The 14,537-nt window shown below is 40.2% G+C and overlaps 1 protein-coding gene across 11 annotated transcripts in view; it reads right to left on the bottom strand.

Moving 5' to 3' along the window:
- Positions 1-8,564, bottom strand: part of sash1a (SAM and SH3 domain containing 1a) — a 167,971-nt gene extending 159,407 nt beyond the window's left edge. For all 11 annotated transcript variants that reach the window (XM_078942723.1, XM_011491627.4, XM_078942724.1 and 8 more), the window contains exon 1: positions 7,233-8,564. In XM_078942723.1, coding sequence (XP_078798849.1) covers positions 7,233-7,733 — 501 coding nt within the window. In that variant the 5' untranslated portion in view covers positions 7,734-8,564. The remainder of the gene's footprint in view (positions 1-7,232) is intronic.
- Between the last annotated feature and the right edge of the window lie 5,973 nt (positions 8,565-14,537).

Here is a 14,537-nt window from a genome sequence, read left to right as displayed (position 1 = left end):
GTTTTACAAACTAAAACTGCCTCTTTGCTTAGACGTGTCTAGGAACCATGTTCAGTCATTCAAAGTCACACATATCCAGAAAATTTCACAATTCAAACAACTGCAGACACACAACTGGGCACCTACAGGACCCAAAATGGAAGTGTTTTACAGGAAAAAAATGCTACAATTTATGAGGAAATTAGACAATGTTCACCAGAGAGATCACATCGAGGGCAGTAACAAGCACCTGGGAGAGACGACAAGACATTAGCAGGGTGTTGATTTGTAAACTGCATGTCTGGAGCCTGTATGCTGACACTGACAGACGCTCATGTCTGCTATCTTGACATCTCTCTGGTTGTGTCATTCTTCTGCGACATCTGTAGTTTTAAGGAGAGCGGGGTCAGTATTGGTCACATTATCACACACTGCTCAGGAAATAAACTTCATAAGAGAAAAAATAAATATCAGACAAAAATGCCAGTGGCAATGTTGACAGCTGAAGCTGGTCCCTGAAGGTGCTGAAGCACTAAAAAAGGAAATACAAAAGTCTTAAATATTTGCTCAAATGTTGGTTTATCACACTAGAGGGTGCACTGGTTTATAAGATGCACAGTCAATGAATGGTCTATTTTTTAACTTATGCCATATATAAGGCACACCGAACTATAACTTTTTATATTTGTTTTTAATGAGACTGTGACAGAGTCCCCTTTCAAAAAACCTTAAACGTGAGCCAGCCCACAAGCATAAGCAGGAATCTCCTAAAGATAGACACATTTGATGGCATTCCCAGGTTTTTGGTTCAGTAAATCATCAGAATGGGTTTGGGCAAATTCTCCATTTCAAAGACAAACAGAAAAAAGACATTTTAAGTAATTGCATCTTGTGTGTTTTGCTAAAATATTAGTTTAAAAAGTTACTTTTTAACCAAACAAGCATTGATGCAGCTTCTCGTCTGTTTGCTGAGGCAGACAAGAAACTTGTTTCTTTCTACATATAGCTGCGTTCAAAGGATTTACATCAAAGGGAATAATAGTTTTATCAGGAAGAAGCGACTTAAAGAAAAACTATTTCTCTTTGAACTAACTCACAGTGGTGAGGTTTCATTGGTGATGACATGAACTGAAGAGACTTCTGAAGGAAGAATAAAATTGAAAAAAAGGTTGACATACACAGAAAGAAAAGGAGGAAAAAAATAGAAGCAAGGACAAGCGGATATTGATGATGCCGCCTTCAGTCTTGTGGTATTCGACAGCGTGTGTGTAATGTAGACAGGCTGTCTGGAAGCTGCTGAAACCTTGGACCAGAATAGCTCTGATAATGTATCTGTCATGAATGTGTGTCATCGGGACCTGTTCCTCAGCTCGCTGGAAAATTAAACCGTCTTGATGACTTGCTGTTGGGCTTTATTTCAAGCTCTGCCTGTGACGGAAAAACTTTTTAAGTGGGATGCATATCACAATAAATATTGTTAAAATAGTTGGCAAAACTTTGCTCTTTTTCAAACTAACAGCAAGACGGTCAAACTGACTCCTCTCTTCTTTTACTGCTGAAATGAGAAGGCCAGCTACGCGCAATGATACAAAGAAAAACGCTTTCTGATATTAAGATATGGCTATAATGCTATAATGCTATCAACATAACGTTCCACGTTCAATTCTCTCTTTGCCACGCACGTTTTCAAGTCAGTTTTTGGGCGCTGCGTACAAAACACGCATCCATTGAACGTGCGTTGAAAGTTAAACTAATCAGGGACTCGGATTTGGTCGTGACATTTCGCAACAAGCCTTTTCTAACTGAGTACTGTACATGCACTGGTATTAGGTTGTAGCATAGTGTTATGTTCACAGCGGGCTCGGAAACGCAAAGCAACTGCTTGTAATGAAAAGTCTATGTAAACGCGTGTATATTTGTGTTTCGGGTTTCTGCATTCAAAACTTTTGCGTTAACGCGTTCATTCACAAGTTTCTATGACAGTTTTCAGGAAAAACTTAGACCGTTTGTGCCCAGCCAGAATTGTATTAAGTCTTTCATATGTCGGAATAATGATGTAATAGAAAAAGTCTGGATTTGTAAGATTTGCACCACTTCATCATTTCCCATCCAACTGTGAGTACATGCGCTAGTATTGGGTAGCGATAGTAGCATAATGCTATGTTGACAGCGCGCTAGGAAAAGTGCGTTCAAGCGAACGCTTTCAGTGAAAAGTCTATGTGAATGCGTGGATGATTGCGTTTCGGGGTTCTAGACTCAAATATCATGTTCACGTGCACTCATGCTGATGTGTACGTGGCATAAGGGATGGACTTTTAGTGTGACATCTGATCATGGTCCATATAATTTCACATCTGCATCAAAGCTTTGTGTTTCAATACAAATGATGTGGTCAGAAGGGTAAATGTCGATCCTCAGCCGTTCTCTGCAGATAGTTACAGTTTTTGAGTTAAATTACACTTTAATGCTCCCAAAAAGAGCTGCTATGAGAGAAATGCATAACTTTTCAACATGATGGAAATGTGGTCTATCCCTGTTTAGGGTTCCATAAAACACTGCTGCTCTGTAATGTAAACAGCAGCTCACTATACTAATTGACTTTCCCTATCCTCTCAGGACAATAGCGCTGGTCCTTGACTTGTTTATGACTTTCCCTTTATGAGTACTCTGTTGATTGTGCCCTAAAGGAGCCTTTAATAAAAGCTGGGCAAACAGTGCTCTCAGCAGAGCAAATGGAACGCTTCGGGAGAAGCCTTCTGTCCCTGCGGCTAAATGTCAGCCTAACAGGAAAAGATAGAGGAAGATATTTCCCAAAAACACTGGTTGAACTTAAAAAAGATAAAGGAAGAAAGCTTTTATTGCAGTCTTTCCTTTAAAAATAAATGTTTTAGACAAAAGAACTTTTTTATTAGGTTTCTTTGAGGAGAGAAGATCATGTTTACAGAAAAAAGTTTCTTGAATTCAATAGATTTTCTAAATTGACCTATATTTTTAAGTCTTGACAGCTGAAGTTTAGACAAAGATGGTCATCTTAGACTAAACCCTAATTTCCTGTCAGATGAGAGTGTTGGGATAATAAAGGAGATAAGAGAACTGAAATAGGAAGTGAGGTGAGTGCTTGGAAGCTTCCTCTTTTTGACCAACAGAAAGTGCTTTGCCAAAAATTCTTAAACCCTCCTTCAACAACAATAAAAAAAGCACCTTTTCTTGGTTCCTTTTTAGACACCAAGGTCGAGCATTTTGGCTCCACCCCAACTGATCTGGCTTGACTTCAACATTTCCCAATAAATTGGCAACCGGTCTCTTCTTAATCTCTCTCTGCAGCCTCCATAAACAATCTGCCCATCTACTTCCAATCTCATCTAGTCCTGCCTGTTACCCTGTCTTTATCTCCACTCATCAGCACAATGCTGGACACTTGCCTCAGCTGCCCATTTCAATGGTCGGAAATTGGGAATGCAAAACAGCCCACCAGTGAAAGGACATGCGTCTCCACCAGCATCCATGCAAACAATGGAGAATCTCCCACTGTTTAGCCTCTACTTCCTCCTGACACACCGCCAACAATGAGACGCTGGTGCAGCACTGGGATGAGACCAGGATGGAAACATCCTTAACTAAGGTAAAGCTAGGAAATTGGAATTTCATTTTCCTTTATCAATTGAAAAATCTAAGTGATCTGTGGAGCAGAAGAATAAAATAAATGAAATGTAAAGCATAATTAACGAAGTTAAATGGTGACAGACTCCTTTTTTAATCGGACAGTAAGCGGATCAAATGTGGGAAAGCTTACTATGCAAAAATGTTGGACACTAAAGATACGGTGACACTGCCCTCAGCACCTTGAAGTGCTTCCAACAAAAAGTCTATGTAAAAGAGCATAAATGCACATTTTGGGCTAAAAACTTTCGTGTCCATGTGCAGCTATGCTAGTTTTTATGCCATTGAGCATGTTGAAAGTTAATCCAGTTGAGCTTTGATCAATCAGGGACTCCGATTTGGTAGTGATGTCAAGATGTCAAGTTTTACATTTTTGCAATTAAAAAATAAAAAATAAAAGCATTTTTCCTCTCTTTTGGGAAATGTGAGAGCTGAATTTAGAACACTTCAAGTAGCCGTTTGAGAGGTTATGAATGAAATATGAAGCATCTTCAAGGACCTTGAAACTTGCACTAAAAAAAGGAAATCTTCATATTTGTAACTTTTATCTTAGTCCTTTAATCCTACTGCTGAACATTACACAGAAAACAAAGATCATGGCCGTTAAACTCTTCAGCATTTAGATACAAATGCTTTGTTCTGCTGAATAGTCTTCGCTGATGTTGCATTTCTCTATTATTTACTGAAATGTGTTTATTAAAAAATATCACCTGGTTTTATAGGAATTTATTTACACTCTAGTAGGAGAAAATCAGCGTGACATCTACAACAAAGGCTCGACAAAAAGGTCAGTGCAGCCCATCTTGATTTATCTCACATTTAGCATTTTGAATAAGTCAAAGAGATCAAACTTATACATGTAAAAGGTTTACTGTGTTAAAACAGAAAAAAAAATAAAGACCCACACAGAAAATTCGGTTTTTAACGTGTTCTTGTTGTGTTTTCTAATGATGGAGGGCATATGAAGAAAATTTAGCTTTAAATTGCAGTTCTATGTATTTCATTATTCAAATAAGTGTGAATCAGGAGCAGATAGAAAAAAAAATAAAGAGCACATTTGTGACAGAATACAACTTGTAGACAACTAGATCCATGTACGTCTTTGTTTTCCTCATCCTGATCTGGATCAAAACTGTACGATTTAAAAGCTCCAATATTGCTCGCCATTTTTGTTGCACTGATAATGTTAAGTTGGGGGTGTCAGGGGCTGTAAGCTAGCAGGAGAGCATGTAAACATATGGCTGATGGGAAGTGGGGAAGAGCTTACTCTGCACCAACGGTCAAAGGTGAATTTCTAATGACCCACTGCTGCCCTGCAGAAACGATTTCCTAGAAACAACGCAGGTTTTTAAAAAAAAAATTGGCGAAAAACTCCATAAATATAATTAGAAGACAACTGGGAGTGCTTTGAAAATAGATCAGAACATGATTGGAGTGGGACTTTAGATCTGTCCAAAAAACGGTCAACAGGTGGCTCCGTCTCCTGCTCCCATTGTTTTGTTGATAAAAGCTGGTGAAATGTGCAACTCTGCACAAGTGTTTGTTTCCATCACAAGGAGTAAGACTCTCAGATAAGGGGGGGTTCAGCATCTTGGATTAGGATTGTGGGTATTTATAACACCCAGAAGAGTCCTTATAGACAATAGTCTTAATGATGGCTCGTCTCCGCAGACCACATTTAGTCAACACTAGAGGATTTCTGATTGCTGCTCTTCATGTTTCGCTTGATGACAAACGAGGACAAACCCAGCCGAGGGACAGGAAATGCAGAGCGTGACCCCCACCCCACTCCCGTGCCAAGACCTCAAGAAGCATCTTAAATGTGGATGAAGATCTTGTTTATGATACTCCATGACAGTCCCTTGAGATCGACAACAGTCCTGTTTTCCCTCTGCTTTTGACAGCGCCTCTGTCCCCCGTCTCTGCTGCTTGTGTGTGTGTGTGTGTGGGGGGGGGGGGGGGGTGTCACCTCAGGGGCATATAAAGAGGAAACATTAACCCTCAAATCACAGCTCAGCTATGTAAACTCCATCACTGCTCATGGTATTTTTTTTGTTTTGTTTTTCCTGGGGAGAAAAGCACTGGGCTGGAGCCAATTCCAAACTACTGGGTTGCACACAAATACACAACCCCATCACACACACACACACACATACATGGGGAGTAAAATAGGTTGGGAGACCTTGACCTACTCATTCCTCGCAGAAGCCTCAATGCCAAGGATCTAGCTGTAAATAAATACGGCCTTCAAAGGGTGGAGAAAAAAATAAATAAAAATTCTTCCCCCTCCTAAAGCAGCGCTTTGTTTCAGCTCTGATCTGACTGTTAATCTCCCACAAATCCCAAATCTCTGTGGGATTCACAGTTAGTCAAAGTGACAAAACACACAAAGACAAGGAGATTACAAAACACGCCAAAGTGAAAGCCATTTTCCAGAAATATTGTCACTGAATGCACACAAATACCCACGGATATGGAGATAAATACCTTTGATTACATCACCGCACAAAATTCTAAAAGTGGAATGAGGATAACACCCACAGATGAAATCCAAAAACAAGCCTGTAATACAAAAACTCAGAAATTATCACAAAAAAACATGTTTCTATTTTTTTCTTCCATTTCTCGATTAATGAGACTTAATCTGCAGGCTTTCAGCAGAAATCCACCTAAATTAATATTTCAGTTGCTCAGCAGCAGAAGGCACTGCTAGGATGACTAAGCACAGAATCAATCTACAACATGCAAAGACTGCTGCTTCCTAAATGTTTTTTTATTATTTTTTTTACACAAAGAGCCAATCATGCGTTTGTAAATGTTGAGCTCCAAGCATACATGTTGAAGATCATGGGAGGATTGTGATCCTCAACCACATGCAGACACTCCAATCTAAAGCCTCCCCTGTGTGCAAACAGATTTAATCCAGCCGAGTCCTCTCAGCTGGTAAGGCATATGACTCAAGCACTTCTGAGGAAAGGTCACTATCAGTCTGAAAACAAGAGGCCCTCTCAGTCTGGCTGCTTTCTGTGACTTCAGCAGCCTCCCCAGCTGGGCGCTCTTCATCCTCTGCCCCCTACAATCGACAGCCTGTCGGCCATCCATCAGGCTAACGGGGTGGCAACACCACCAACACCGAATGCGGCGAAAAAGCCAGGGGACAGGTGAGGTCAGAGCAGATTAATAATCCACAGATGCACACAAGAGAGGCGAATGCTCCTCAGCACCTTTTTGCCTTGCTCTCCACTTATTGATGTGCCACAACTTTGCTGCCATCACTCACTCAACAGCTGCTCTGTGAGCAAAGTGCAGCCATCCTGAAAATGTTTGTGGAATGTCGAACTGCTGCTTTGATTGGTGTTCACCGCATCTGTCAAAGGTGCCTTTTTAAATACAGATGTGCTGGCCTAACCAGCAGCAACTACGATGGGATGGGAGCTTTTGTGTCATATTTGGAGCATGATGGGAAGCTTTCAAAATCAGTACTTCTAACCAAATCCTGTTCTGGTCATGCATCTAACTAAGGGACAAGAGTTTTCAAGATTGTTATGATTGACTACCACATGAGAGGTTTTTCTTGTTTTATTGAAAGTTACCTTATTAGAGTAGGGCAGCTTAGCCAGGTTGATCCCATCTTTGATGAGTTTATCCCTGATCATGATCTTCAGCTTCAGTTTGGGGTAAATCACTTGTTCTCTCCTGTTGCCCAGCGTCAGGTTCCTCTGCGCGCCCACGTACCCACCATTGCGCCCAAACCGCTCACTGTTGGGCTCAGTCCAGGACCTGGACCCCCTCATTTTAGACTCGTACTCTACCAGCTGACCAGCATAGATGTCGGCTGCAGGTGACATGGGCTCCAGGGTGAAATAGAGCCCGCTGGACGTCTCCTTGGCGTCTTCCTTCAGCCTTCTCACCGCCTCGTGGATGCTCTGTCTGTGGTGTGGGATGTACACGCCGATGGCATCCAGATCCGGGTCTCCAATTTGTTTGCAGACCTCCAGGTCGTCATATCCATTATCCACGAAAGCCTCGACATACTGGGGGAGTTGGAGCGTCTTGAGCCACTCGTAGACAATGACAGGTCCGGTGCTTGTCATTTCGAAGGATTGAGAGGAAACTGATTTCTCTTTCTGCTTCACATTCGGAATTTCAGGCGCATTATAAGGCTGCCAGTGCTATGCCAGTGCCATAAAGATGGCATTAAAGAATGCCGGGATTCTCCATGGAAAAGGTTCAAATCTGAGAACTAAAATGTTCAAACCGAGTTTAGACTTTGCCCGTCTTTAAGCCAATCATTAATAAATGAAGGGAGACTCATTTAACTTCATTTGAAACAGCTTTGAAGGTCCCACGTGTTTTTGAAGAGACTGGCTTTTCTGTGCGCAACCAGCTTCCTTAAATCACCAGATCCGAAAAACTGACTTTATCCGTTAGCAGAGCTTGCGTCCTTCCTTTGGTCTTATGTGTCTGTAGTAAAAATACTAAATGTGGAAAAAAATAAAACAAAAAAAATTAAAGGTTAAAAACGGCTGACGGTCGCCAAAAGGATCCGTGTCTACGCGCAGCGACGCTCTTCCATCGCGCACATCTCTTCGCTGCAACTGCAGCCAAGGACCAGCGTGTTGCCTGCTGCTTCTCTGCCATCCACGCCCCCCCCCCACCAAAGCTCACATTTAAAAATAGTGAGTCTTCCTTTCCTCTACATCAACTTGTCAGGACATTCACTTGCTCTCCAGCTTTCTTGCCGACTTATCCAAAGTTGAAAGGGGACGCGCGCGTCAAACCTGTCGCCCGGCTTGCGTGGACGTTCGTGCCGCTGGCTTGTCAGACATTATTCCTCCTTTAGGGTTGTGATTTCGACCACCACTCCTCTCCGTTTCTCTCCTCTTGCTTGTGCACTCTCACTCACTCATTCAGCATTTCCATGCTTTGGTTCCTCAGTGCGCATGGGCTCCCTCTATGTGGGAACTTTGGAATTGACTGATTTAGGGGATCTGGGACTGAAAACGCAAGAAAAAGAGCGTCACCACCACCCATTACGCACACGAATACATATATGTGATTCTTCCTCTGCAGAAGAGCAATAGTGTCTGCGCTAAATTGCTTTTCTCCTGGACGCCATCCATTAAAAAGACAGAACTCTCAGCTGAAGAGAGAAGCAGACACTGAGAGCCAAGAAAATAACATTGCTTGAACAAGACCTGTCTGCCCTGTCCAAATGGATGCCAAGCCGGCCAGTTCTGATGCATGCTTTATCAAATTTGAGCTGACAGCTTGTTAGGGATCAGTTTGATTCAATCTCTATTGCAGCTCTAAGCTGGAAGTGATTTGCCTCATCCCATTATGACATGCGGCAGGGCCGGGAGGAGGGCAGGGGGCATGTCAAACCACCTTCTTTTCGGAGAAGCAGCATCAGAAATATGCCAGAAATGCATGTCAGGGGAGAAAGTGTGTGACATTGCAGATCTTTCAGCATGTTTCCACTCTAATCAGACAAGAGTGATTAGTCATGTCGCCTGATCCACCTGTCTGCTGCTGACAGTTAAACGTCCCAGAAACGCTCCAGCATCCTTTTATCCTTTGCTGGTTTTGCTTAAATGAACCAAATGGATCCATATGTGTTCATTGTACCTGATACAATTATTTAAATGTTGCTTTTTTTTAAAGAGTTTTAAAATAAGATTGCATTTTAAATTATGAGGGAAAGAAATAGTAAAATTTACTGCGTTTTTAGGTTTTAGAGTGTCATTTTTCAGAGTCTATGCTGTAGCACTGACTGACTATCTTTTAGTTCCGCGACACAAAAAGCGTCTGCTAAAAGTTTGTTTTTTAAATCAATAAAATGTTGTGCTTTTATTTTTGAAAAATATACAAATAAAAGCCAGAATCCCTCATTTAAAACTGATGCTGGTTAGCTTTGCCATGCAGGCTCTGAATCCTCCCGAACTGCTTCCTCATATCACATTTTACAACAGATTAAACTCCACTAAAAAGTTCAAGTGCCAAAAGAGCCTCCCTGCATTCCAGACCTATAGTTTACTGAAAACGTTTGGCTCTTTATGAGACAAAACATACGACAAAGGAGTCCCTGAAGTGTGGAGCTGCTGGAGGGAGTGTGTAATCCTATCTCGGACAACAATGAAAAGCATGTTGGTGCCACAACAGCAGTTGGTTTGGTTTGTTCCTGAAATCTTCCTGTTGCAATGAGCGGAGGGTATGAAGCCAATCAGTAATAGACTTCTGTCGCATCTTTTTAAAGCATCAAATTTAAACTTATTTTTAATTTTTTTTAAATCAGGATGTTTAATTGGTAGTCAATCTTGAACTTGGTCTATTATTTGGAAATAAGTTTTAGAAGTAGAAGAAAAGAAATGACCAAACTTGGTTATGTTGAGAACCCGTCTAGATGCAGAATTTCTTGAGGCAACTTTGACTCAATACAAACTTAACATGAGATCATTTCCAGGACTAAGGGGTCATGGAAGTAGAGTAACAGATGGAAGCGTGTGAGTGGTGTCCTCTTCAGTAAATGAAGTTCTGGGGGTGCTAAAGCTGTAGTTCCCTTTTTGCTGCGCCTGGCATGAGCGACCATCAGACTCCAGCAGAGGTAAGGGAGCTAAACTCACAGAAATGCATCACTCCCACCTGCATGAGGATGCAGATACCGGTCAGTTCAATGATCACTACTTCACGGCCGCAAACATACAAAATTAACACGCTACGTAAAATAATTATAATGTTTGTAAGAGTCAGAATTTTGTCACTTTTTATCTTAAAGTTACAGCTCACAAGACATCAGTTTTGACATCAGAGAAGCAACTGTGGAGCAAAGGAAGGGCGGTCAACCTCTGATCAGATGATCGCAGGTTTGGTGCCCGCCTTACAGGATGTGTCGAAGTGTGCAAGATACTGAACCCCACATCGATTCTGGTGGTTATAGGTTGGCACCAGTGTTCACTATGGGCATTTAGCATGTTTTTCAACATTCATTCTTGAACACGCTTTCAGCAGATGGCATTCACACTGGATGAGCAGGGAGGGTCTTCTTCTTCTTCTTTATTTTTCTGCTGTTTACTAGAACATGTATGCCACCTACAGTTGGAAGAGAATTGGTGAGAAATATCCAACCAATTCAGTTCAAGGTGTCTCATTAAACAAAAAGTCAATTCCTGTTCTCTCCAAAATAAAACATTGCAGCTTTCTTTAAGGTAAAATTAAAATCCTCCTTTTTTATGTAGTTTTAATATTGATGATGGCTGTAAATGTAACATTTTATTTGCCATTTTTTATATTTTCATATTTAGCCTCCAAGTAGTACAAAAACTGTGTTGTTTGATTGACGGATGAAATCCTCATCTTGAATAATCTGACTTGGAGTTCCAACAACTACGAACACCTCTTTTTCCTGCAGGTTAGACCAACTTGGGCTTTTGCATGGCGGTAGCTGTCCAAGAGAACTGAAAAACTGATTTCAAAACAAACGAAACAAAATATCATGAACAAAAAAAAACAAAACATCAAAGTGAAAAAAAAAAGTACTGGTAACTTGGGCGCACAATAAAGTACTTTGCATGTGTTTGGTTTCTCGTTTCTCACTTTCTGGTGAGCACTAGAAACCAGTTCTAACTTTTTAAAAATGTTATGTCCCTTTAGGGGCTCCGTAGATCAGCGGGAATAAAAGGTGAAGCAATAAAGTCCAGTTCGGCTGCCTTTCTGCTCAATTTCACATCAACAAGATGGAAATTTGCCGGTCAAGTTTATGGTAGGGCTTGTGTTTCCTAACATATCAGATAAGGACACCTGCCAATCATGACCCTCCCACTGTACCTGAAATAGGAGGTGAAACGTCAAGTGTTAGCCTTTTCACTACAGTGATGGAAGAGGTGGAATCAATCACATGCTTGTCAGCTATTCCTTTGACCTGACTCAATCGTGGGTGAAGATGGTGATGGACAGATCTCCAACCAGACAGCAGCTGTGCTTCCTTTGTGGCGCAGGCCTCGTTCCAAATCAATCCTCTGAAAGACCGACCTCAGTGCATTCCAGCTCCTAGTCAAGACTGGAAAGAACATACAAGCAATAGGGAAGCAAGAAAAGTTTCCCTCAGTTCACAGTCATTGACTGTGTGGAACAAAGCCCCTCTGCCTTCCTGCTTTATTCCCTCACGACCAAACTATAAGCAGTTATAGCTGAAAGCATTTCCCAGAAACCAAAACAGAAGGCACTTGAAAGGAATAACATTTATGCAGAGCAATTGGAAGGTCCTGCAGCAATAAAAGCCTCGCTAATTAAAATCACTCTCGTTACAAACCGGGATTTAAAATTAATTCTGTTTATTGTGCCAAAAATAAACAGAAACTCACAAAGAAGGCTAATGAGCTGCAAACATCTTGACATAGACAAATTCATTTCAGAGCAGGTAAGAAAAGTGGGTCAGACAGTCGTTTTTTATCATAAACCTTTACTAATCTTCATCACAGTAGAGAAAAAAAGAAAATGTACAAAGAGAAAGTTAGCATCCATGAGATTTTTATGACTATAACTGCTGCTTTTGGATCATAATTTACTGTGACCCGAGTTTGCAGCAGAGATTTGGTGACATGCCCACAGGAGCCGCTGCTTCATTCCCCCTTCACCGCACTGATTAGCCATCACAGTCAACTACAGTTCACCTAATTAGTATGGATAACCACGCAGACACCAAACACAGTGTGAAAAGGTTTATGTAAAAACGCTAATTTTGTTCAGTCAAGGCCTGAACTTGAATTGTGAAACTGGGACACTAAAACATTTTGCTTTGAAGTCTCTCAAAAACTCTCAGTTTGAAGTATTTTTGCCTATTTTTGTACAATAAACTTAACTTATATAACCTCACAGGAGATATATACAGTATTTTTTATAGGCAAGATAAAACTAAAGTAAAATCAATATTTTATTTGTTTACTCAATTATCCTACTTTTTTTCAATTTGAAATTACAGGTGGCATATTTATTATGTCCTGGACCACAGGAACCATACTGTTCTTGCAATTTTCGTTCTCACTGCCCCTTTAGATATAAATTTGCCCCTGCCACATACTCAAAAACGCACATTGAACCCAGTGAAAAGGAATCTTGGTCATAGTAAACGACCCCCACCAAAAAATGATGACATCACACTGAACGAAGTGGTAAAAAATAAGTTAGGATAAAATCTCACATGGCGTTCAAAAAGAAAAAAAAATCAAAATCCACTAACAAAACCAACACACACATGTAAGAATAAACAAAGGAAGTCACAAAATTATTATGGGATGGCCACAAGACCTACAGCTTGGTAGCCGTTTTGTGATATACGACATGAACAAATTAGGAATGTTGGCGTGGTTAACAAAAATTGCTTTTGCCAATTTTTCTAAAAATGAAATAGACACGTTTGTCACGCCCAGGTGACCAATAATATAAAATGGTTGCTATGGATGTAAAAACAACAAATAGTGGGCGGCTTGGGTTGGGGCGGGTAGCGTCTGCGAACCATACCATGCTGCTCGTGGCTTTAATCTGATTTGAGTTTCACAATGTTCCTCTTCTTTTTAATAAGGAGCAAATATTTGCTTTGAGATATATTTTCTAAAAAAAAAAAAAAGTCATTCTGTGTCATTTAAAAGTTGCAAGTTACTTTGACTGAAAACTAAACGGACAGACTTGGTTTTTACAGTCAAACTTTTTTAAATTTACCAAAGTTTGTTGCGTCTGACATGACATGAATCAAATTTCTGCTGCAGTGTTTGGTAACAACAGTATTATTTTTAAAACGCTTTGCTGACACAAAGGAGTTTTCAGCAATTAGGATGAATGAAATGGTTGAGCAGGCTTAAAGAAATCCATGGATTATGAGTCATACATAGTCAGAATTTGACTTGGCTGTCAGTCAAGAGTTGGAAATGCAACCAGAATCGACCTCATTTATTGTGTTTCTACAAATTTCCATGATAACTGATGGGAGGGTCTGTAAAGGCTTTCAAGTCAGGATTTGATAAAGTTTGGGGATTTGGTTAAAAAAACAAAAAAAGATAATATAAACTGATGAATCATATTATAATTCTTTTTAATTATTACTTTTTTCTTGTCTTTCCTGGTTTTTGTGACCAAAAAATTTTAAAAAATTACACTATACTCATTAGAATGCCAATAAATATAGAATAAAATGGAATAATAAACTACTGAATAAAAAAATTGAATTAATTCATAATTTGGGCTGTGAGATCCAGCTTTAGTCGAATCAGGCATCTGATGGTTTTATAATCAGCCTTTAGAATTGCTGACTGGACAATTCAGAAGACCGCTGAAGCAATGTTGTGACGCTGATGTAGTGCAGCAGACTTCTTCCACAAGCCAAAGAGACAATGACAAAACCGTGAAGAGACTGAAAAGACTTCAGCATGATGAAAAACGCCTGTGAGTGGCTTTGGGGCAGCCTCTGCTAAAGGCAATGTTTCCAGGAGGATGATAGATGAGCCGTCCTGTGACTTCAGAGAATTTTCTCTCAGCAGGGCAGCCATGTAGAAAGCTCAATTAATAAAGATTACCTCTTCTTTTTTCTTCTTCCTTTTTAATTAAAATTTGAAAAATGAACGAATCATTAGGCAGGTAAGTGAAAAAATGCTTCTTTTCAACAAATGATAATATGAGAAAAAGCAGAACTGACTGACATCACAAATAGAAACAGAATGGCTTTTTGTTCAAAACTTTAGCTTTTTGATAGATATTACCATCATTTTTTAAATTCTGGATCTAAAATCCCACTTATCCCAATGGCTCTAAAGTCCCACTAAATCACATTTTGGGTTTGCCCCATGCAAATGTTAATCGATTACAGACAATCCATTATTGTAAAAATGACTTCATAGGTAATAAATATA

Source organism: Oryzias latipes, chromosome 24 (genome assembly GCF_053564925.1).
Source record: "Oryzias latipes strain Hd-rR chromosome 24, Olatipes_Hd-rR_3.1".
Lineage (NCBI taxonomy): Eukaryota > Metazoa > Chordata > Actinopteri > Beloniformes > Adrianichthyidae > Oryzias > Oryzias latipes.
This window is presented reverse-complemented; position numbering and strand designations above follow the sequence as displayed.